This window comes from Eubalaena glacialis, chromosome 4, assembly GCF_028564815.1.
Source record: "Eubalaena glacialis isolate mEubGla1 chromosome 4, mEubGla1.1.hap2.+ XY, whole genome shotgun sequence".
Lineage (NCBI taxonomy): Eukaryota > Metazoa > Chordata > Mammalia > Artiodactyla > Balaenidae > Eubalaena > Eubalaena glacialis.
The window spans coordinates 7,660,503-7,684,506 of NC_083719.1; the positions used below are offsets into that span (position 1 = coordinate 7,660,503).

Genomic DNA, 24,004 nt, shown 5'->3' on the forward strand with positions numbered 1-24,004 from the left:
TAAAGGTGAAGGGCACAGCTCTGTGGTCTCAGGTGAGGCCCTGCCTCTCAGCCTCTGCCTCTTTACCTATAAGGTGGCTAGAAAAACACTTCCTCTGCTCCCTTCACAGGGCTGCTGTGAGGCCAACTGAGACTATCAGTGGAGAGCATTTGTAAATTAATTGAAAGTGCCTGTAAGGGCCAAGGAACAAGGCCGTGTGCCTGGCACAGAGAAGCCATTCAAACAATGGTAAATGGTCAATGCGTCCGTCTAGTAGCAGGGCAGCAATTCTATGGGCCATTGAGCTGCAGGGGCCAGAGGGAATGAATGAATAAATAAAGGGAGGAAGGAATCAGTGGGTGAATACATAGCAGTTGTATTGGGGCAGGGGGGCGTGCCAGGAGATTTTACATAATTAACGTATTTAACAGTAACACTTGGAGGACAGAGACATTGCCTGCTGACAAATGTGTTACAAAATGCCCTGAAGTCTATCCAGGTGAGTTCTAGTTCTGAGAGTGACAGTGTTTGGCCGTTTTCTATTCCTGAAATCAGCAGCAATACTTAAGTCACAGGTAGCAACGAGCAATCTGCCTGCTGGGTGAAGTTTTGCATGCAGGTTTTGTTTTCTATGCACAGTGTAAAAAATTGGCATCAGAAAAATCAGGAGACATAATATAAAACTGAGGACCTCTGGCTGCTCTTGAAGAATCTGGGGACCTAAGTGACGCAGAGGCCTGGGTGGGCTGGGGCTTCAGAGCAGGAACCCCGACAGCTCCTTGTCGTTTTCACGACGCTTTATCTTACTTAAATCAGCAACCTGAATTGTCACTGTGATATTGTGATTTACAATAAGAAATATATATTTGGTCTTTGTCCCTGTAGCTCCTAAAACCCTTGAAATTTCCTAAGGGATGAGAGCAATACAGGTGTCTTCTGTTATGTTAATGAGGTGACTTTTGGACCTCACCTAATGATGGGGGCTAGTCCTCAGGGGACCCAACCATGTGATTAGAGGGTTGGAACTTTCAGTCCCACCACCCTGACCTCCAGGAAGGAGAAAGGTGCTGGAGGTTGGATCCATCACCAATGACCAAATGATTTAATCAATCATGCCTATAGGGAAGCCTCCATAAAGACCCCAAAGGATGGAGCTCTCAGAGCTTCCGGGTTGGTGAACAAGTGGGGGTTCAGGGAATGTACCCACCTCAGAAAGAGCTCCACGCCCTTTCCCCATACCTTGCCCTACTTGCCCTGTGGATCTCTTCCACCTGGCTCTTCCTGAGTTGTGTCCTTTATAATAAACCAGTGATCTAGTAAGTAAAATGCTTGAGTTCTGTGAGCCTCTCCAGCCAATTAACGAACCCAAAGAACCTTGGAATGTTCCACCTGTAGCCCGCAGGTCAGAAGCACGGGTAACTCCCTGGACTTCAGAATGGCGTCTGAAGTGGGGCTCAAGGAGAGTCTTGCAGAACTGAGCCCTCCACCTGTCAGATCTGATGCTACCTCTGGGTGAACAGTGTCGGAATTGAGTTGACTTGTTGGACACCCAGCTGGTGTTGGAGAATTGCTTGGTGGTGTGGGAAAAAAACCCACAGGTTGGAACTGACAGACAAAATCTTTAGCCAACAACTGGTTTTAAACTATACTCTATACTCTACAATGTCCTGGTTTCTTTTGCCAGTCTATAATGAATATCTCACCCAAGGATTCTTTTTCAAACATTTTGGAAGCTATTTAAATTTATAGCATATATTTATTGGATCATAAGGAACCCACTTAGCTCTCTAATGGGCTGCAAATTTTCCCACTGTGCCTTATACAGCGGGCTCCCGCAGTGTCTGTGTGACACCCCGGCTACTCTGTGCAAGAGGAAAACAATAAAAGTAGTAAAAACACAGCCATCGCCCTCCTGTGGCTTACCATCCATAATGGTTGTCTTGCTAACACCTCTGAAAGTAATAAGATCAATACTTGTACTAATTCTTAATACAATAATACTTGCATTCTTGTTTATTTTCTTCAAGGATGACAGATCCATCCTAGTCCTAGCTTGCCAACCCTTGGTGGGCAAGTCCACGATCACCTAGCCTCATGCTGAGAGTGCCTGATTTTGATGGTACCCTTCCTCCCGTCTTGCTGCAAACATGTATCCTGTACCAAAGGGTGATGGCTTGGCCAAGTTCCTTCATCTGGTCCTCCAGTAGTGGCCTCCTCGTCTGCCTGACCACTTTTGAGGGTCTGTTTTCCATTTTGGCTCCATCACTTTTGATTGGTGGTAATCAAAACCACCAGAGTCTGTCCCACTGCAGGTGTGCCACTGGATCTGAATAATGTTTTCTGGAAGTGACTGATGCTTTTCCTAGTGAGGGCTCAGAGCCTGGGTGACTTTGGGGACTGCAGCCTCTAACAGGGCAGCCTTTCACAGCACCACCTACCGTGGTTTCTAGATTGCAACTGATAAAAATAATACTTTGTTTTGTTTTGTTATTGTTTTCAATTGAGATTTCTGTATCAAATTTGAAACAGATTTCAAATCTTGAAAAATTATGCATTGTTCCTCCTAACCCATTCTTCCTCCTGAACCTGAATCATGTTTCTGCTCTCCTAATTAATTAGCCACTTCTAGTACATAAGTACTGCATAAAATTCCAAATGTCAGTAGGCAAACAATAATAAAAAAAATCTAACCACTTCTAACTGTTGGTTATTGCAAACATAAGGTCCTTTATACACAACTAGTGGAGGGATCCTTAATTCAAAACATATTCCCACCCTATGCCTGCCTAGATGGTCTCATGGAAGTCAGTAAGGTTGCCTTAAGTTAGCACGGTTATCAAGTATGGTAAACCGAAAGAAAACATTTGGTACCTACTTGCACCAGGAATTATACAAAGAATCACCATAATCTATAACTTTAGTTCCGTGCAAATCTTTGTTTTTTTTTTACCAAGACTTATTATAACACTTTATTATTCGAGGCAGTATGGTATTGGCATAAGCGTAGACACATAAATCAATGAAGTAGAACAGAGTCCAGAAACAGATCCTTACATATATGGACACATGATTAGTGAAAAAAGTGGTACCAAATAGTGGCGGGAGAGGCATTTCCACTGCCCCACAAAACTGGTTCTGGGCCAATTGGATATCCACCAAGAAAAAAAAAAAACAAAATCTCGACTCTCAGCTCACACTATACTCAAAAATTATTTTCAGTTGGATGGTAAATCTAAAAGTAACAGTTAAAACAATAAAGATTCTAGGGAAATAATAGGAGAATATCTTCATGAGCTAGGAATAGGGAAAGATTTCTAGGAAAAGATCAAAAAATTACTTTAAAAAACAAACATACTGGTATCAAGAGTAGAAGATATCTGAAAAATTAATTCCTCAGAGGAAAACCAAAAAAAAAAAATCCAAATATAAAATTTAGGTGTATAAATTAACTTCCAACTTCAAATTTTTAAAATATGTACCTCTTAACTCCTATAATAAATATTTTAAAATATAAAAAAATATTTTATCCCAATAACCATAATCCAGAACCTCAATATTTTATTTTTTCTCTGATTGGATTGGGATGACAGATTGACCTTTCTCACTAGAAATCAAGGCCATATCAATTCACTGACACCCTTTCAGTCTTTAGTAGCTTTTATCTAAATTTCAAATATGGATCATTGGTTTTAATATTAAGTGGAGCTTGTTACTGAATGATGTTTGTCTGATGCTGATAATTATACTTCCATATTTCAAATATATCATCTCCTGACAATCTGTTAGGGTACAGAAAGATTGCTGACCCCTTACTTTTATCTTATCTTTCGTGACTTTTATTTTTATATGATTTTGCAACATATGTAATAAATCAGTAATGTTAGAAATATAGAATATTAAAAGTAAATACATGGATAAACAACAAGGTCCTACTGTATAGCACAGGGAACTATATTCAATATCCTATGATAAACCAGAATGGAAAAGAATCTAAAAAAAAAGAATGCATATATATGTATAACTGAACCACCCTGCTGTACAGCAGAAATCAACACATTGTTTTTCTTTTTAACATCTTTATTGGAGTATAATTGCTTTACAATGGTGTGTTAGTTTCTGCTTCACAACAAAGTGAATCAGCTATACATATACATACATCCCCATATCTCCTCCCTCTTGCGTCTCCCTCCCACCCTCCCTATCCCACCCCTCTAGGTGGTCACGAAGCACCAAGCTGATCTCCCTGGGCTATGCGGCTGCTTCCCACTAGCTATCTATTTTACATTTGGTAGTGTATATATGTCCATGCCACTCTCTCACTTCGTCCTAGCTTACCCTTCCCCCTCCCTGTGTCCTCAAGTCCATTCTCTACATCTGCGTCTTTATTCCTGTCCTGCCCCTAGGTTCTTCAGAACCTTTTTTTTTTTTTTTTAAGATTCCATATATATGCGTTAGCATACAGTATTTGTTTTTCTCTTTCTGACTTACTTCACTCTGTATGACAGACTCTAGGTCCATCCACCTCACTACAAATAACTCAATTTCATTTCGTTTTATGGCTGAGTAATATTCCACTGTATATATGTGCCACATCTTCTTTATCCCTTCATCTGTCGATGGACACAAGTTGCTTCCATGTCCTGGCTATTGTATATAGTGCTGTAATGAACATTGTGATACATGACTCTTGTGATACCTCATTGTAGTTTTGATTTGCATTTCTCTAATGATTAGTGATGTTGAGCATCCTTTCATGTGTTTGTTGGCAATCTGTATATCTTCTTTGGAGAAATGTCTATTTAGGTCTTCTGCCCATTTTTGGATTGGGTTGTTTGTTTTTTTGATATTGAGCTGCATGAGCTGCTTGTAAATTTTGGAGATTAATCTTTTGTCAGTTGCTTCATTTGCAAATATTTTCTCCCATTCTGAGGGTTGTCTTTTCGTCTTGTTTATGGTTTCCTTTGCCGTGCAAAAGCTTTTAGGTCTGTGCAAATCTTAAATGCTACCCAAAGAAGACACACTCAGCTAAGCAAGCTCCCTGCCTGAAAGGCAGGCCACATTCTGCAGGTTTCATTCATCACACTGCATGGCCCGACTCCCATCTCATAAACGTGAGTAAGCCCTGGCATTATAAAACCAGATGCCCGTGGACTCAGGAAATGAGGGGATTTGCTGTGTGCTACAAATATATCCAGACAAAGGGGCTAAAAGTTATCCACTGCCTGGAGTTGGTTAGGCATCACAAAGTTTGTTAAGTCACTGTTCACCGTGAAGACATTTGCAATTGAAACGTCAAGACATTAAAAGAACCCTATAAGTATGGTGAGCATCTTTGTTAATTTTTTTTTTTTTAAACTTCAGGATTTTACAGTGGACTTTCTTAAAGGGAATGATATATTTCACCTTCATGGTTTTTACAAAGGGCCTTTTTAAACAGTTACATTTTCCCCAAGATCCAGGGGACACAAGTGGGGTTAAGATGCAAAGACTCACCAATGGGGCAAAGAGAGTCAGTGTTCAGTTAATAATTACATAAACCGTATATATCAGGAAAAGCGACTACTTCATGTTCGGTTCCCACTGAACTGTCAGCTTGCCCGAATTTCTTTGTCTAGTACTGAACTTGGTTAGTAGCGAGGCTTGGATAACCAATATAAATCTGATCACTCAGTTTCCTGACTTATAAGTGGGGCTAATGATACCCACTTCATAGAGCTGCTGAGAAGAGAAAATAAGACAAAGCACCTAAAAATAAATAATCCTAAAATAGTCCTCCTTCTTCATTTTATTGATGAAAATTAGGATGGGAGATGCTAAATAATTTTCCCAAGTAAAGCAGTAAGTGGTAAAGTGGACGTGTAGACCCATCCCAATTGCCAGCCCTGTGATCTTTAGGAAAAAAAACCTCAAAACAATTAGAATTGAATGGTCCCTGCCAAAGTCCAAGTAAAGTGTAAAGTAACTGAACTTTTCCCTACTAGCAGTTTTCTCAAAAGCCAGAGAGGTTTCATGTGTTGGGATGACAAACCCATCAGAATTTGGAAGCCTGGATACAGGACCCAGTTCTAGCACTGATTAGTTACAAAAACTAAAGTTTCTCTCGTCGGAGGAGGTTGAGGCTTTGTATCTGAGGACTGGGGTTGGGAGCCCAGCTCGGCCACTAATCAGCCAGTGTCCTCGGCCTAATTACGTGCTCTGAGGTTCAACGGACGCCCGTCTCTGTCTGTGGGAGAAGCTGTTACCGATCATAGCACAGTTGCCAGAATGCGACAAGATACATGGGAAGCACTGAGCCCAGTGTCTGGAACTTGGTGGTTCTAAAAATTACACCCATGATGACGATGATGACAATGCTATGAAAGTTCTTCTCAGAAGAAAGGCCCTCAAGGGAAGCCTGCTGTTATGCATGAATGTCTGTGTCTCCCCAAAATTCATATGTTGAAACCCTAACCCTCAGCGTGGTTGTATTTGGGGTTGGAGTCTCTAAGGAAGTGACTGAGGTCAAATGAGGTCATAAGGGTGGGCCCCTGATCTCATAGGATTAGTGTCACTCCATGTTCACTGAGGAAAAAAGCCACATGAGGACACAGTGAGAAGGTGGCCGTCTACAAGCTAGGAAGGGAGCTCTTGCCAGAGAGTGAATTGGTCAGAACCTTGATCACGGACTTCTAGCCTCCAGAATTGCAAGAAAATAAATTTCCCATCTGTGGTATTTTGTTACGGCAGCCCGAGCTGACTAATACACTTGCTGACTGACCAAACATGAGTAGATGGCTTCATCTCTTTGGGTTTCAGCTTCTCCTGAACATGGGTAGATGGGAGGAGATGTACAGAGCCCCTTACAGCTTGAACATGCGGCAATTTTGTGATGTGTACATGAATGGCCTCCACCTGCTCTTTATTCCCTCACAGCTGCCCCATCACATCCCATTCACCCCAACGGGAAATCTCACCACGTTCCCAGTTAGAGCTCAAATTCTGTTTGTGCTTCTCCACTGCTCTGTGTCCTGGACCCCGTTCATCACAGCATCATTCATTAGGAGTCAGAGCTTCTGGGGACACAGAGTCCACCATCATTAGTACTAATTGAAGCTTGGACTCGCAACCTGCTGCATTATGCTGGCCTTTTTCAGTCCAGGCTCAGGCGTCACAGCTGACAAAAGGCCCTTTTTCGGTCGGGCGCCTCAGTAGACAAAAGGCCTCGGTCTATTTACATGAGACAAGCCGAGTGTGGGGCTGTCCCCAGGGGCTGGGTGGCAGGGCTCACAGCCGCACTGTGCATGCGTTGGGGGGTTACACAGCCCCAGCCAGTCTGTTTACACAAGGACTCTGCATGTTATGTGGGGGGATGATCGGAAGAGTGCCCCTTTGTCCCCAGAATTACCTGGAAGTTGGGGTTAGGGTTGGGATACGGCAGCCAGGCAGACCGAGAGCTCTCCTGGTACTTGAAGGGCCCGTTAAAGGCCTGCGAGATAGCGCTGAGGTTGAAGACGCACACGGCGGAGGCGGCGATGCTGTTCCTGGGAGCCAAGGAAGAGAAAGGAGAGGGCAGGTCAGAAAGCCCCGCGGTGACCGCTGTCCTCCCACGGGCCCTGGGTGCCAAGGAAGCACCTTCTCGGGGAAGACTCACCATCAGTCTCCTAAACACCCCAAGGACGAAGCTGAAGCAGTGAACGGTGTCCCCCTGGGGTTTCTTTATAGGGGAACAAACACTTCACTCTAGGAACAAGGGTATTTAGCAGTTATGACACTCGTAATCCTGCCAGATGAGATGAACTCACCCAGCCACAAGGGGAGTGACAAAGCCTTTTGAGGAGCTGTATGTTATGCCTTCTGAATTCCTGAAGGGAAAAGACTTTCTCCTCCCGTGGATGGACTCCTCATCAGCCTAGCAGGGCTCTCCCCACCTGTTCATCTGCTTACTTTAGCTGGCAGTGGGGCAAGCTGCTGCTGCTGCTTTTTAAAAAAGCCCCAGATAGTTGTGGTTATATGTTATCCTTTAAAAAAAAAACCAACTAAAAGCATTTTGCAAAAAGTGCCTGTCAGAGACCCTTCATATATATATATGTATATATAATGTATCTATATATATATATATATTTTTTTAATTTAAAACGAATTTTAAATTCAAAGGGTCAGAGAGAAATATTTGACACAGCACCGACACAGGACATCTTGAAGCCTTAATTTAGAATTCAAGCTGTGCAGGATTGAAGGCTATAAATGAGAGGCTCTCAGAGTCCCGTGCCCTTTACTAAGTGGAAACAGCAATATTTTTTTGTTGTTAAATAAATCTGCATTGTGAGCTCAGCTATGGTTTTAAAATTTCGTGTTAATGCTTTTAGCCAATAACATGTCTACTTATCCATTTTTTCCCCCCTGAATCAAAGAAAAAGTCAAGAAACTCCAAAATGGAAATATCTACCTTAAACTTGGTTCATCTGAAAAACACTGAAGAGGTGGTAGACACCTTCTAAAGGCTTTACAAACTCCAACTCATTTAAGCTTCATAAGGTAGGGGAAATTCATTGTTAGGAAATTGGGACCCAGTGACACCTGCCCCAAATCACCCAGCCACTAAATGGGGGAGTTGGACTGAAACTCCAGGTGGGCTGGTACCAAAAAGGGAAATTTTTGAATTCTTTGTGACACCTCTGTGTGGACGGTAATAAAAAACACCCCCATGGAAGGTTAGAGCCTTGAGAGCAGGGGTGCGTGTTCCCTCTGGAAGCTCCAGCACAGAGAAGAGAGTCTGGCGGGAAGATGCGTACCCCTCACTGCCGGCAAATAAACTCATAAATGATAAATATGAACTTATTCATATTGCTAATTTTACTCTTTCTTAAGAAGATAAGTCAAATTGTGTAAGGAAGAATTAGCCTTTGGACATGTGACTGGACTTCAGCGAGAAGTCGAAGACAGCTCTGCTGGAGCAATAATGGCCAGCCAGACCCACGGGAGGGGTTCTACCTGGGGACCAGGTGACCACGCCTTGGCCCTGGCACAGTGACAGTCGAGGGCGGAGTGTTAATAATACCTCCCTGAGCCCTCTGCTAAGTGCCTGAAAGGGAGCATCTTATTTATCACAGGGAACCTCTAGACCCTGAGACCAGCCTGACTTTACAGATGTAGGAACAAAACCACAGGGAGGTTACTGAACCCAAGTCACAGGCTGAGGGGAAGTAAAGCAGGATTTACACCTGCTTTGCATGGGGCCCGGGGGTTCATACCTTTGACCCCATTGCTATGCTTCTTCCCAGGAAGTGAAGAAACTTATCGTCTCCCTGTTGGCATCCCATTTCTCAGTTCACTGTGTTCACTCACTCTGAAGGGGGCTGGGCGGGGTCTCTGGTGTCACTCTGGATGTCCCAGTGGCTGCCAGCCTGAGCATCCCTGACAGGTGTTGGTGGACACTTCTTTTTGCCCCCCAGTGAGCTGAGGCCCATCGGTACAGCACATGTATGCCATGTGCACAACACACACACATACACACACACATACATACACACACACTTTCCTGTTCTCCCTCTGCCCTTTAACTTGCGGTGACCTGAGAAGGATGGGGAGCAAGGACACGGGTGACTCCGCAGGAGCTCTTCCCCCGCGCTTCCTGGGATGGGCCTGCCTGCTAGAACTGCTCGTTCACCCTCTCCTGCCTGTCCCTGCACGCAGGGGAGGCCAGCCCAGGTCTAGACTACTGTGACCTTGTGGATGCGTCTGCTTAAAGCTGGGGTCGGTAGTCATAAGCCCATTTGGCTAACAGACCTTCAATCACGTATCACAAGCTGGCCTCTGTCAGTAGTCATGGTGATAACGTGGCCTTCATCTAATGCTCTGTTTTATTTCTTTACTTGTTTAGAGCCCAGGCAGGTAAAAGTGGAGGTAGCCCCCCGGCCCTTGGTGAGCCCAACAATATGGGAACTTAGAGTTTCCTTCCTTAATCTGCTGGAAGCCACTGGTAGAAAAGTAGAGAAGTTCCTCCTAGCTCTTCATCTTCTAAGGAGGGAAGAGAAATCAAAAGTTTCGCCCTCCCCGACTCCTACTACTATATTACCTGAGAGCCAGCGTTTTTAGATATCCAGGAAAAAAACAGGCAAAACCTTCAGAGATTCTGTTGCAGGAGTGTACCATTTCCTGCAGCCCAACTCATGCCCCAGGGGTTGAGAAAACCCCACAGCACTAGGGACACAATGAGCGGGAAGAGTGAACTTTCTCCCCACTCCCCAGTGCTGGGGGCCTTGATGAATATACAGGGACAAACCAGCCCTATGAGCAAAAGCACCAAAAAGCTTAGCCAGGGCATTTTTAGTTATCAATTCAGAGACAGGACATAACCGGTACCTCGAACCGTCATTTTCTTTCAATTTGGAGCAAGTCTTACCAAGAATGCGGTCACCTCCCGAGAGGGTAAGAGCAAGGCTGAGACAGGAGAGGGAGCACAGGCAGAACATATTATGGGATTGAGATGAAAAGATCAGAAAGTTGTTCCCAAGACCTAGGGAGAATAAGTATTCAAGAGAGAAAGGGAGGTCTAGCAATTCTATTTCTGTTAGTATAGATGCTCCATATAGGATGATTTCCAACATGATGGGCATTTGCAACACTGAACAACTAATCTGGAATAGTCTGAAACGTATTTTTGCAAGTATCCAAATTGACTATCCACCCTCTTGGAAGGGCCCAGACACAGTACTTTTATAACTTTTTAAATTGTTCGTTTTTGCCTGGAGCCAGGGGAATGACCAGCTCAGTAAGCCAAGCTCCCATTGTGTGTAAAATTGATGTCAACAGAGCAAGAGAACATCCGTCTGTGCAGCCTATACTACCTCTTAAGCAAGGTTTCGGAAAGCAAATCAACTTCAGAAACTATACACTGATTTTTTTCAAAAGAAACTTATCAAGGAGAGAAAATAACCTCTGGGGTTGAAAACCAGATTTACAGGAAAGATGGGTGTAGTGGGGTTGGGGACGGGGAGGGAGCCGTCCATTTTAGTCTAATTTTCCTAACTTCATGTCAGAAAGAAGACCCTTCACGAGTATACGTCATTATCAAGCGAACGTTAACACTTCAGCTCAGCTGTAGGAAGAACAGGAGGGGAGAGTAACAAGGAAGTAAGATGCAGATAAAGTGATTCTTCAGAAATGCAATTCATGGGCAAGCTTCTGATTGCAGAAGAGATGATAAAGTAAGTTAGCAAGACCGGGGAAGCTGAGGAGACATCACAGGGTGACCGACTGTCCTGGTTCGCCCAGGACTGAGAGGTTTCCCAGGATGCAGGGCAGTCCTTGGTGCTAAAAGCTGTGCAATCCAGGACAAACCCAGATGGTTGGTCATCCCACCCCATGGATCAGCACTTTTAACCCATCCCGATTCACATTCTTTACTTTGGATACAGATATTTGGCTTTTGTCCAAACCATTAGGTCACCAGATAAGAGATTTCAAAGGTGATGCAAAGCAGGACCCACACTGCAGAATCATCGTTCCCACAGCCAATGCTGAGGAAAGTGGAGCTCAGAGCCTCTGTGATTCCTGGGGGTGGGGTGTGGTCTTGTGGAGTCTTAACACATCAGCTAAGAATGGACATTAAGTGTGGGGTAATCTACACTCCACCAGACAAAGAGGCAATGAAAGACAGGCAACTTCATATGCTTTGCCTAGTCCAAATAGAAGTACCTCCCCACAAGAAATCAAATACTGTAATTTTTTACAAAAATATTTAAAAAGTAGAATCATCATTCTAGAAATGCCTAAGTTAGCCATCATCTAGAACAATTGTTTACAATGCAACTATGGGAAAATGAGAAGGTGCCTTTCCTACATGAGCAGGGGTCCAGGTAAGAGTTACATTATCTCAAAGATCAAACTCTCCAGACAACACTGCTTTCATTATGCGGTGACATACACGTGACGTGACTCGTGTATAGGAGAAAAAAAGACATCTAATACATTCCAGCATTTCAAAAAGTGCCCAGAGCACACTGGTAAATCAGGAAGGAAAAACTTACAGAGAATAATTTGTCATGATGCTACCATGACATAAGAATAGATCTTTCTCATTAGCTTTATTTTCCTAATACCAGTCTCAGAAATAGCATCAGTTTTTGTAACATTTAATTCATACTCAAAATTTCTTTTGGCTGTTAGCCCAGTAAAAGAAGAAAGATTACTTTTAAAGCAACTTGTAAACCTCAAAGGTCAGAGAACAGCAGACTCATTCAGAAGGAGTAGAAAAGGAGGGGAGGAATGATTTCCAGTTACGTACACGTTGGTGGTAAAGATGCCGTAGATCAGATCCAGCTCAGGCAGGAAGAAGGTGCCCTGCAGCTCATTGTAGTAGAAAGGGAGCTCGCCAGGGCGGGAGCAGTTGAGACGGGCCTTCATGAACGTGGTCCAGGTGTCCTCCAGCAGGAACCGGCCCCCGATGTCGTTCTTGCAGAGCCGGGCAGCTCGGGAGAACACGGTCTTCCCACAGTCATGCTCCGCGGCATTTTCGCGGAAAAAGAAGTAGGTGAAATTCCCGATGTCATAAGAGGACACGAAGTTTGGTTCTAGAAACAACAGGAAAGAAGAAAAGTCTCAACCTACTGGACAGCACAGCAAACTCTGCTGGATGTTAGGTAACAACCTAAATGGGAAAAGAATTTGAAAAAGAATAGATACACGTATATGTATAACTGAATCACTTTGCTGTACACCTGAAACCAATGCATTGTTCATCAACTATCCTCCAATATAAAGTAAAAAGGTAAAAAAAAAAACCAAACAGGAAAGAAGAAAAGTTTCAACATCCATGTGCTACTCCTTTGTGTCTTGCCTGCTCGGTATTTCTTCCAAGGAGAACTGATTTTGTGCGGAAACCCACGGTTCTTATAGAAGAAACAGGAGGCCCTGAGAGTAACTTAATGGTCTATGCCACTGGATAGAACTCAGTACATGAGCTCTAAGCGACAGGAAATTGCCAGCGTGATTCCAAACATCACACATAAGCATCCTGAGTTAAGGCAGGATAAACATCCTGAGTTAAGGCAGCACTTACGTACATAACATTAATACCACCAAAAATGGGCAGCAAAAATTTGCAATACACTTTAAAGCCATAAATAGTACTTCACTTGTATACTCTTACATAATCTTCAGAAACAGTGGGAGATGAACTGATTTACAAAACAGAAACAGACCCACAGACGTGGAGAATAAACTTGTGGTTACCAGTGGGGGAGGGATAGATTTGGAGTTTGGGATTGACATGTACACACTGCTATGTTTAAAAGAAAAAAATAAATAAATAAATAAATAAATAAAAGATAAAAAAAGAAAGGAAAAATAAATTAGACACAGTGAGAGATTAGCAACGATAACAATAAAATAGAACAATTATTTCAATATACTATAATAAAGGTTATGTGAATGTGAAAAGAAAAAGAAACAGTGGGAGGAAATGAGATTAAAAACATGAAATGTGATTCAGAATACAGGAGTCTGGTATCATGTTTGTGTAGAAGACACCAAAATTCTTTGATTTTACTTATATACACAAGCATGACTTTGACATAAGTTATGTGCTTTTAGTAAGGACTTTAAAAATGTTTTCCATTTGTGAAAACTGAAACTATAAGGTTAGTGTCCTGAATCAGCTTTAGCAATTCCTGTTACTATGGTGACCATGTAAATGTGATGATCAATTCTTATCTTCTTATTTCCGGGTTTCTGGGGCATCCATTTAAAGGAGGAAAGTGTATTGAGATGGAGTCATTGTCTGGAAGCTTTCTGACCCCATGATTAGATTAAAATTAGGAACTTAGAAATGAAAAAATTATGGCAAACTTTTACTTAATCACCACGCTCATTAGGCATTCAGGAATTTATTGTAGATTGTCAACTGAATTTCATACATAGCATTGGAAGTGTTATCTTCACAACTTCCTGTTTGAGTCTATTGATAATAAGGATGATACCCTTTCAGACACAGGTGTGCCCTAATACTGATCTTTAATAACCAGGTTTGACTCTTACTCTTCTCTCTATTGCTAAGAGCTTTCCACTCAATTAGCAAGTGTCTTAATTTATGGTGCAATTAGGATAATAGGACAATATCCTTTGGTGTTCAAAATTAATGGAAAGATACACACAACAACTATATCCACAAGGACATATTTCAGGGACAATTAGTTTTGTAGGACAATTCAACTGGCCTTGTACTATGCCAGATCCAATCAGACTGTACCAACAGACATGCTATTGGCGGGACAACTAAAAATATGTTTGGCTACAAAATGACCCATTAATGTTAAGAGGAAGACCCACCACAGGCTCACCTGAAATGCAGACAGTGATTCAGAGGCTGACAGGGAGGTGGTAGTGAGAACCCTGCTATTCTGTTCAGAAAGGCTACAGCCAGTTTTCAGTCAAATTCAACTGAATTTCAATCAATATTTGATGTCATCACAAAATGTTTCAATTTAATTCAACTTCACATTCTAAAAATGTAACAAATATTCTCCATTGTATATGTCATGTACTTTTCTCTTCAGCCCATGATATTGTTCTTAAGTCATTTTAAGTACATTAATAGAGAATTTCATAAGAACTGATTTTAATTTATAAACTGTCAAACATAGTGGCTGATCACTTGCTTTAATTTGAAATGGATATTAAAAAAAAACCCCAAACACCCTGGATTGCATTAACAGGTATGAGATGGAAGTTAGAAATATTTACCGTACAGTATGCTTTAATATCCTGGAAAGACGCTCACAAAAACAGGAGGTTACACATCTCCGGCTTGTGTTTTTGGAAAGTAAAGCAAAATATTGGGGGATTTTTGAACCTGTGCTCACTGTGAGTCTCCCAAAGAGAATTACTCACTGAAGCAGATCCCAAAAGCAAAGGTAGGAAACAATTACAAAACTCTATTTAGTTTCTGAAGATAATATTCACATGTATGTCTAATTCTGAAGAGAAGGCTAAATCGTATCAGAGCAGGTTCTGCAGCCAGGCTCATATAACCAGACTGCAGTTTGATCCTTGTACTGAAGACAAACAAAAAACCACCATCATCAACAACAACAAACCTTATCTAAAATGAAGAAAACAAAGAAAGAAGATGCAGGGCAGGTGTGTCTAGCTACAGGTCTCAGCACATGTGGACAAGGTATGAGGCAGAGTCCACAAGGTTTATCAAACACCCTCATGACTACCTTCTTCTGCTATTAACTTGGGGACAAACAGCATGAAAACCACATAGTAAACAGTATCTACGAAGTCTTGAGTAGGAAGTCGAGGAGCTGGAAATGTAAAAAGATCTGCCTTGGTTTCTTCCAGCTCAAGGCTGGCCTATAGTTTAAAAACCCTGTCGAGTGCTAAACTCTTGTGTGAGGCTCTGAGCTGGGCGCTCCCCCTTCATAAGCTCAGGAAACGCACAGGAATTATAGAGGGAGATACTGTGTTACTCCTCCCATTTCATAGATGAAGACACTAAATCCTGGAGGTTAAGGAACCTGTCCAAGTTCACACAACCAGCAATGGGGGTTGGGTTATGTCCCGAATCCAGACCGTCTGACCTCACAGCCTATACACGTACCATTATACGACACTGAAGAAAATAATGGACTGCAAGAGGACAATCAGTGACATTAACAACATTCAAGAACAGGACTTGTTATTCTGGGCAATGCTTTAGAAACCAAAATGGTGAGTGGGTTTACTCAGAACCAAGGGGAGGAGGGTTTGGAAACAGACCAGAGGGGAAGACAGATGCCCAGATGAATCTTTACCCTGGAGCTATTAGAGACGTCAAGGATGCCACAGAAAGAAGAGTAGGAAGAAGAAGCCAACAATCCAAGGGCTTATTAAACAAGAATATTGCTGGGAAGCGTTTGCCCCAACTCCAGAGATGACGTTTCCAATGGTGCCCACCAGAGCCCGGGAGTGCCCACCAGGGACCGTGAGAGCCTCTATCTGTGTTCATCATGTTCACTGTCTACCCACGGAACAATCTCACCCAGATATCTCATATGGGAGGAGTACTGAATCATGCCAAGCAGATTAGCCCACGGCTTCCTCTTTCCATGGAGAACCTCCAATGTCTCTCCAAACCACCCCAAATCCACTTTATGATAGGGTGACAAAGAGCCTTTTAGATAGAAATGCTCAAGTATATTTTTTCCTGCTGGGGAAACAAGGGAAGAATTTGTGCCTGGTACGTAGTGTATGTGTTTCTCTAACTCACCACATATTACAGGTCATTTTAGTTGGGGAGCTAAACTACCTTTGGAAACACATCATGCAGCCCCACAGTGGTCCTGCAGGAGGATGATGGGCCCTGACTGGGTGACCTGCTGTCACATCAGGAGGCTCCAGACCCTTCTGAAACTCAGCCAGCATCCTATTCCTTTTCCAAAGATAGAAGAAAAGCAGAAATACTTGTTAAATAGACAGCCAAGTAGCTCTTGCATTTATAGATCTAAATCTGGAGGTAGGGGATGTTTGAGTCTCACCAGGCAGGATAATAAGATGCATATTGTTTCCATTCCATTGTTTAAGTTCTGTCTCTTGTTAAAATGCAATTCACCATAAGCTAGTATCTGCCACTCCTGAGTGAACTGAACGAGCCATAAACCAGTCAATGGCCTCCTTGTCTACAATGAATGTGAGTGCATGAAAGAGCTCCTTTATTCATTATTATTATTAGAGCTACACAGGAATAGAAGGTGCTGCTAATTCAGAATAAAAACAGACATGAGTATGTGTCAGCTTATTACAAATATATGTGTGGAGAAGCTGTTTTTTCCCTCATGTTTGCAGACATACTGAGTTACGGATTACAGAGTATTCTACAAAATATGTCAGGTTTTAAGAAGAACTGTGTTTCATGATATGAGGACTTTTATTTGGCACACTGACTTACATAATAGCGACCATGCGGATGGGAGTACTGAGTAGGGAAACACAATATAAATAAACACGAGCAATGAGGAGAGCAAAAGCATCAACGTCTTTGAGAAGATTCTGACCACGTAAAACCAAACACTGAACATGCGGATGGACCCTTCCCCCCTGTCTCCTGTCTATTCCAATGCCTACTGCATCTGTCTGGAGGGGCACCAGGTTCAATGGCCCAATCTGATGATTGACTAGATCACTGAGAGGCTCTTGATATAGAAATATTTGTCTAAATTGATGAAAATGGACATTAAAAGGAAAGGGATTCCAATTTTCCAACTCTATAAAAATCTTACTAGCATCAAAATCTATCAAAATTATTTTGCAATCAAAGGCCACCTGGTGATACACCTGTCAAAGGCAGACTAGAAAATGGTGGAGGTGGAGCCTGTATGGGTTTGACCCTGCCCATCCCAGCTTGAAACCCTGGGCTGGACCACTGACATCTGGAATGTTCCTTTATCCTGTACAACAATTCAACCTAAGGATTAAAGAGACTGGTACAAAGTAGCCTCGCAATAAATGATGGCTATAATTTTTATTTCATGATTTACTTTTGATTTCCTTTTTAATAATTTATATTTAGTAGAACTTCACATAATGATAATGAGTAATCAAACATGTATATATTAAAGGTGATCAGAATTTGAGAAACATAAATAAAGCCAGGCTGAGTTTTTAAAGTAGCAAGCCATTCCACAAAAAGAAAGGAGTTAATGGACACAATTTAGACATGACACACAGTGAGCCAGAGGTTTTCAGTTCCCTAATTTGTTGATGTCGGTTACAACCAAAACCATTTCTGTGCATATTCCTGGATTTCAGGTACTCTTTATTGTGAACACTGTTTCCCTTGTCACAGCTACATGAACATGTGCTGCAGGGGGTTCCAAAGTAAAGCTAATTTTATCTAGAGATTTATTAAGAGGGGATAATTAAACCAAAATTAAATTAAGTAAAAAGTGGTTTAAAAGCCATTGATATACTAAAATTCTTTCCTTAAGATTTCTAGGAAAAGATTAGATATATAGATATATAGATAGAGATATAGATAAACAGATATAGATAGATGGATAGATATACATGTTTGCGTGTGTATGTTTTGTGTGTGTGACATACATATGTATAGGATTGAGGTATATGTATATATGGCTCAATACTTCCACCTACTGGCTGTATGAACTTAGTCAAATTACTTAACAACCTACATTCTCAGTTTCCTCCTTTTAGAGTGGTGATAACAATACCCAATATGTAGTATCATTGTGAAAAGTCAAAGGCAATGCATGCCAAGTGCGTACCACTTGGTCGCTAATCATCAAAATATAGGTCACTATTTATTTATATATATAAACTATTATATAAATAATAAATACATAAATTAATAATAAACATATACAAAAATATATAAATTAATACAAATGCTTATGTTGGTAAACATACCATCAGTATTTACTTAACAGGTTAACTCATTAAATTTGCATTCTGTATATCAAATTAGGGTCTGTGTTCCTTTCAGCAGCTCTGGAACCAAACACGGTGGAGGGTCTGTGGTAGAGGTGGAGCCTTGCATGCCAGCCAGGGCACCTCCATCACCAGGCACTTCCTTACCACCCACTGTGGGGCTGTCCTACTGTCCTGGGCCCCGGGTATTCCACAACCCATGCCCTCAAGGCCACTGTAAGGCAACAAACAAGACACAGACCAATGAGTCATCACAATGAGGAGGAGGACCATGGGGCCAGGGCAGTGAGGTGAATTCGAGAATCAGAAAGGATGGCAGCAGGGAAAGGGCAGATGCCAGGTTGGGGCGGGGCTCCAGGCCAAGAGCAGGAGAGAGAGCAGCCGGCGAGAAGACCCTAAGGGTGGCCAGGAACGGAAGGAAGCTAGTGTTGGCACGGAAGGAATCAATAGGACGGGTGGCAGAAGGCTGGGCCAGGCCAGCGATCCAGAGAGGAATCTGGAATTCAAGGGCCACTGGAGAGACGCGGAAGAGTTTTAAAGACAAGCTTATGACCCAAATTCCCGTGTGTGTGGTGGCAGTGTCAGGTGAAGGTGGGAGTGGGACGTGGCCCAAGCGTGTCCTTAGTGATCACTGACATAGTAACATGAGCTTTGGAGCCCCAGGTCCTTCACTCACTGAGGACCCGGCAGAAAGAAGGCCATTGCTAAATCATCTCGGTAGGACTAGAAACATGGCTCCAGCAAACATGATTCCTTCCTTCTTCCGGGGACCATAATCTGTTGAAAGTGTGTTACTCACATAGATTTGCTGGTTCAAGTAGGAGCAACTTGTACCACAGGGACACGTTGCTGTCTCTTCCTAAATGAGAACTGCCACCTGTACATCAGCTTGTACCCTAGAAGCCCAAACTCTCACCAAGCATTCTCCCTCTCTCAGTGTCAACAGGAGCTCCATTAACTGGCTATTTGTCTACCTGTTCTAGCTCACAGGGCCAGAGACATCCTTCTCTATCCTGCTGGCTCACTCCATTCCAAGCACCAAGCCCCTGGCAGCCTTTCCAACCTCCTGTAAGATTCGACTAAATCAAACAGTCCAGGGCTCAATTAGTTATAAGTAATTTCATGACTATGTATTTCTGAACATTTTCAAAGCTGCAAGTTTCCATTGACCATGTTTATTTTTTCTTGATTATGTTTTAAATGTATAGGTTCACTTCTTTCAGGAACTAATCATTTAACCTGCAGAATTGTAAAACTTGAGGAGTTTTTAAATTGGAATATTAACTTTAATTCAAAGATCTTAGAGATATTTTAATGCCTATAAAATATTTTAAAGACTAAGAGGAAAACGTGCAAGATTTAATTGAAAGAAAATACTGGGCTACAACATTGTGCAGTTAGAATAAGTAAACTCGTATGATGGCTTGGTCTTTGTCTCCTGAGCTGATCAGGACCAGGGCAAGAAAGAAGACAAAAACACAGAGATTATACCATCCAATGTTCAGCAGTGAATGAAAAAATGTGAGCAGCCATTGACTGAGGGAAAACAAGAAGTTTAATAGAATAATATGGAGACAAATTTAATGAAACACAGAGAACTGAGTATCTTATAAACAGGATGACAATATGATTTATGATCCAAACTGGAAATCTTTTAAGAGGGAAAAGGAGTAATGTTAATAATCATGCCAGGTGTCAGGAGTGATCCAGGACTGTCACCAGGAAACAGCTATGATGTCTAGACAATGAACATCAAAATATTTTTGTGAGTGGTTATATAAGTACTAGTAAATTTCTATATAGCATATTGTGTTCTCTATAATGGGGCATATCTTCTTTGTGTGGATCTTTTTTTTTTTTACGCAGGTCTCCATATGTCTTAGTGTATATAGTTGGTGCCTCTGGCCTCATAATATCTTGATGGGGGAAGGAAGGGTGGGATTTATCCATTCTCTATTTTTTTTATAAATTTATTTATTTAATTTATTTATTTTTGGCTGCACTGGGTCTTCGTTGATACACGTGGGCTTTCTCTAGTTGTAGCGAGCTGGGGCTACTCTTCACTGCGGTGCATGGGCCTCTCATTGCGGTGGCTTCTCTTGTTGCAGAGCATGGGCTCTAGGCACGTGGGCCTCAGTAGTTGTCACGCGTGGGCTCAGTAGTTGTGGCTCATGGGCTTAGTTGCTCCGTGGCATGTGGGATCTTCCTGGACCAGGACTCGAACCCGCGTCCCCTACACTGGCAGGTGGATTCTTAACCACTGCGCCACCAGGGAAGCCCCATCCATTCTCTTTTGAAATGTGTAAATTGGAAGTCCAAATTGCAACTGAGCAGGACCCTTCCCAGGACAAACGCCCCACCCCCGCTGTCCTCTGCCTGCCTGTTGTATGTACAAAAAAAAATTTGGCCAAAGAATAAATTTAATCAGAGAAATGGGAAAATACACAAGCAAAGGAAAACAGTCAAGCAAGACAAAATAATAATTGTTTAGCCATTAAACAAAGTCAAGGACCTTTAGTTCTTCCTCAAGGGCTATAGATAATATTCTGAGCCATGTCCCTAGAGCTGTTTTGCAGATACTGAAGTCCCTACCAGGTGGAAGAAATTAACTGTACGCTGCCCACAAGCATGGAGACCCCAGACTGGGTGGAACCAGAAGGTCAGTGATGTTGACTCCTGGCTACCTCACCACCGCTCAATCTGAAAAAGATCCACGAGTTGATCATGTACCCTGCAACTCTCTCCTCAGCACGTGGCCCCTTCCTCCTTTCCCTGTTTAATCTTTGAGCAAAACCTGGGGAGTGGAAGTTGGTTCCTGGGGACATGAGTCCACCTTCTCCCCAGAATGGCTGGTTTCCTCAATAAAGCCATCTTTCCCTTTACCTAACACTTGTCTCTCAGTATTGGATTCTTGAGGGACATGCAGCCGAACCTGAGTTCGGTAACAAAATGACTTATTGGCAAGTATAGAGCCTTCATCACAAGACTAAAGGGATTCTGTGGCTGCTCAACTTTCAGGAACTCAGCACTCGATGACCAGGACAGAACACAACACTATTTTCAAAGAGTACCACAAGAATTGATTCCCTCCTGTCACCTACCAGATGTTTGTGTCCATAAAGGGCTGTGTTAAATAACCCCACAGGCGCTTCTTCTTTGGGTTTAATAACCCCAGCTCATTCCATCTCCTTTTGCAAGCTTTCACCAATCAAGAAGCACCGGCCACTATTTCCAAAGTCCCTGTATCCCGCTTCCATGGCAACTTGTGCATAAAAATGTGGACATCAGGAGAGAGACAGAGGCAGCTTATGGTGGCGGTATTTCCTAAGATGTTGACTAAACAAAGGGGAGGCCAGAAGCCCACAGAGGGGGAAGGATCTGTCTTCAAATCCTAGCTCGTGCATGCTTCAGCATGTGGCCCTGGTTCAGATAACACGTATATGGAGTCTCCCATCCACCTGGTAAGTTGTAAAGAGCCACTGTGACTCCCCCTTGCACCTGGAGTAACAACTGGATGTACCAGAGGCTCCAGCAGGTGCACAGACAGGCAAATGGTATGCAGGGAGGCCATTTATTTAAACTCTTTTCTGACCCTATAAAGATCATCAGACTTGGTTTACAACACTCTTTCCAAAGGGTGTTTACATCCATCCCGCCCAAGATAGACAATCTGCCCAACGCCCTCTGATAGGCTTGATCAAGCCTGAAAATTAGAAAAGGGCAGCTCGTCATACTGGGTCTCATGTCACACAACTTCGCTCCCATGCTCTAAGTCCATGTGTCATCACCCTAACAAGTTGAAGCTTCACGAGTCAGCTGTCAGCTGTTAGCCTTTCAGCTGCAGTACTGAACAGAGCCCACTGTTCACAAGGACGCCCCTCTGAAAGCATCTCCCCAGGTGCTGTCTGGTAAAGTACAAAACTAGGCTGCTGACTATACAATCGTGATTTTTGTTCTGGGTTTTACCTAGCTTCTTTTCCTTGATAAACACTTCAGATTTCCTAAACAAGTATACTTCATTCCCAGGCCCCGCTTGTCTTTATTTTGCTCATCTGGGAACTCTGCCTGCCTTTATGAATTTCCTGCTTTAGCAAATCTTGTCTGTCCAGGGAGAGCCTAGTGCAGACTGCTCACACCTTCAGGGACTGCACTGTGTAGACTGCCAAAAGTGATCTCACTGTCCCCAGGATGGAGCCCAACAGGGTCACCCCAGCCTGGCCGTGTCTGGACCCCCAAGAAGTGTTGTCTGCACCCAGGGAGAAGCAGGGAGCTCCACAAAGCACCTGTCTTCATGATAAGCAGAAACTATTTTTCCTTGAGTTAAGCACAGAAAGGATTTTTCTCCCTCCAAGTAAGTTATCTTTAATCACTAGAAGGTTAATCGTTGTATTTTAAAGACCTCAAAGAGTCTATTTAATGCGTGGGTATCATCAATAGAGTTATTTCAAACCAGGAGAATTTGAGATTGTTACAGACAGAGTTTTCTTAACTGGAAACATAATAGCTCATTAAAAATGATACAATGGATTTCAAGTGTGTTTTCCTCCAGGGTGAGGTCAAGGCTGGAATCTCAGAGAATGGGAGGAAGCAGCAGAGTTCGTGGAGAAAACCCAGGAGAGAGACAAACGCTGCCTCCAGGGAAGGAACATAAGCAGGATGCCGCCTGCCAGTGAGATTAGGCCCCCGAAGATGTCCATGCTGAAAGCTCACTGATAGATTCCTTTTTCCAAGTTCCTACCGAGGTTTTAGCCCATGTGCAAGCAAGCAGTTCCCCCAGAACCCACAAACTCAATTTGTACAATGTTAATTTGGAGATGTATTTTTTTTCCCGTTTTCATGGGTTGACTGTTTCCCCGATTTGATTGCCAGTTTCTTGAAGGCAAGTTTTACAGCTTCTCTATTTTAAGCATAGACCGTTAAACATTTATTACCTTGCTTTACCATAATCATTTAATAAGGGTTATTAACAATTAGTATTTTAATGCATTAAGGCTGTTAAGGTATTTCTCTAAACACATAAGTTTGTTTTAAGAGTGATTTTGGCACAGGGGAAAAAATCCAATTTTGAAACTTATAGTCATGACCAAACATATAACTCAATGTTTCAAATTCCTCGAGAACATTATCCAATTAATCACACTGTCTTTGATAACTAACTGAATACGTAATGGTTGAAAATGGGAGTCCAAATGAGAATGGCAAAAGAAGATTCTTTAAATGTTTGGACCTGCATCGGTTTCAAACATACAAATCTATATTTTTAAAGTTCTGGGTTACAACTAATATGACACATTCCCTTTGTTAACAACAAAATTCATATTTCTGCTACTTATGAAACGTGCCTATCTCCTAGTCATTCAACAAATATTGATGGAGCCTCAACTGTGTTTCAGGTACTATATGAAATGCTGACCACACAAAACTTGATCCCACCTAATCCCTGCCCTCAAGGAATTCAGAAACTCATGGGTGGGGAAAACAAAGATGTAAGCTACTCATCTATTAGTTCATTTATTCAAAAATGATGTATTGGGTGCTTACTATGTGTCCAGCACTGTTGAAAGTATATGGAATCCATCAGTGACCAACAAGTAAGCCTGGCCATTGGGGAACATTC

General features: G+C 42.4%; 1 protein-coding gene across 5 annotated transcripts in view; it reads right to left on the minus strand.

Annotated features, from left to right (window-relative positions):
- SEMA5A (semaphorin 5A) overlaps positions 1 to 24,004 on the minus strand; it is a 492,520-nt gene that overhangs the window by 133,192 nt on the left and 335,324 nt on the right. For all 5 annotated transcript variants that reach the window (XM_061189118.1, XM_061189117.1, XM_061189119.1 and 2 more), the window contains 2 exons: positions 12,245 to 12,530; positions 7,364 to 7,499 (listed from right to left, as the gene is read on the minus strand). In XM_061189118.1, the coding sequence (XP_061045101.1) occupies positions 7,364 to 7,499; positions 12,245 to 12,530 (422 nt within the window). The remainder of the gene's footprint in view (positions 1 to 7,363; positions 7,500 to 12,244; positions 12,531 to 24,004) is intronic.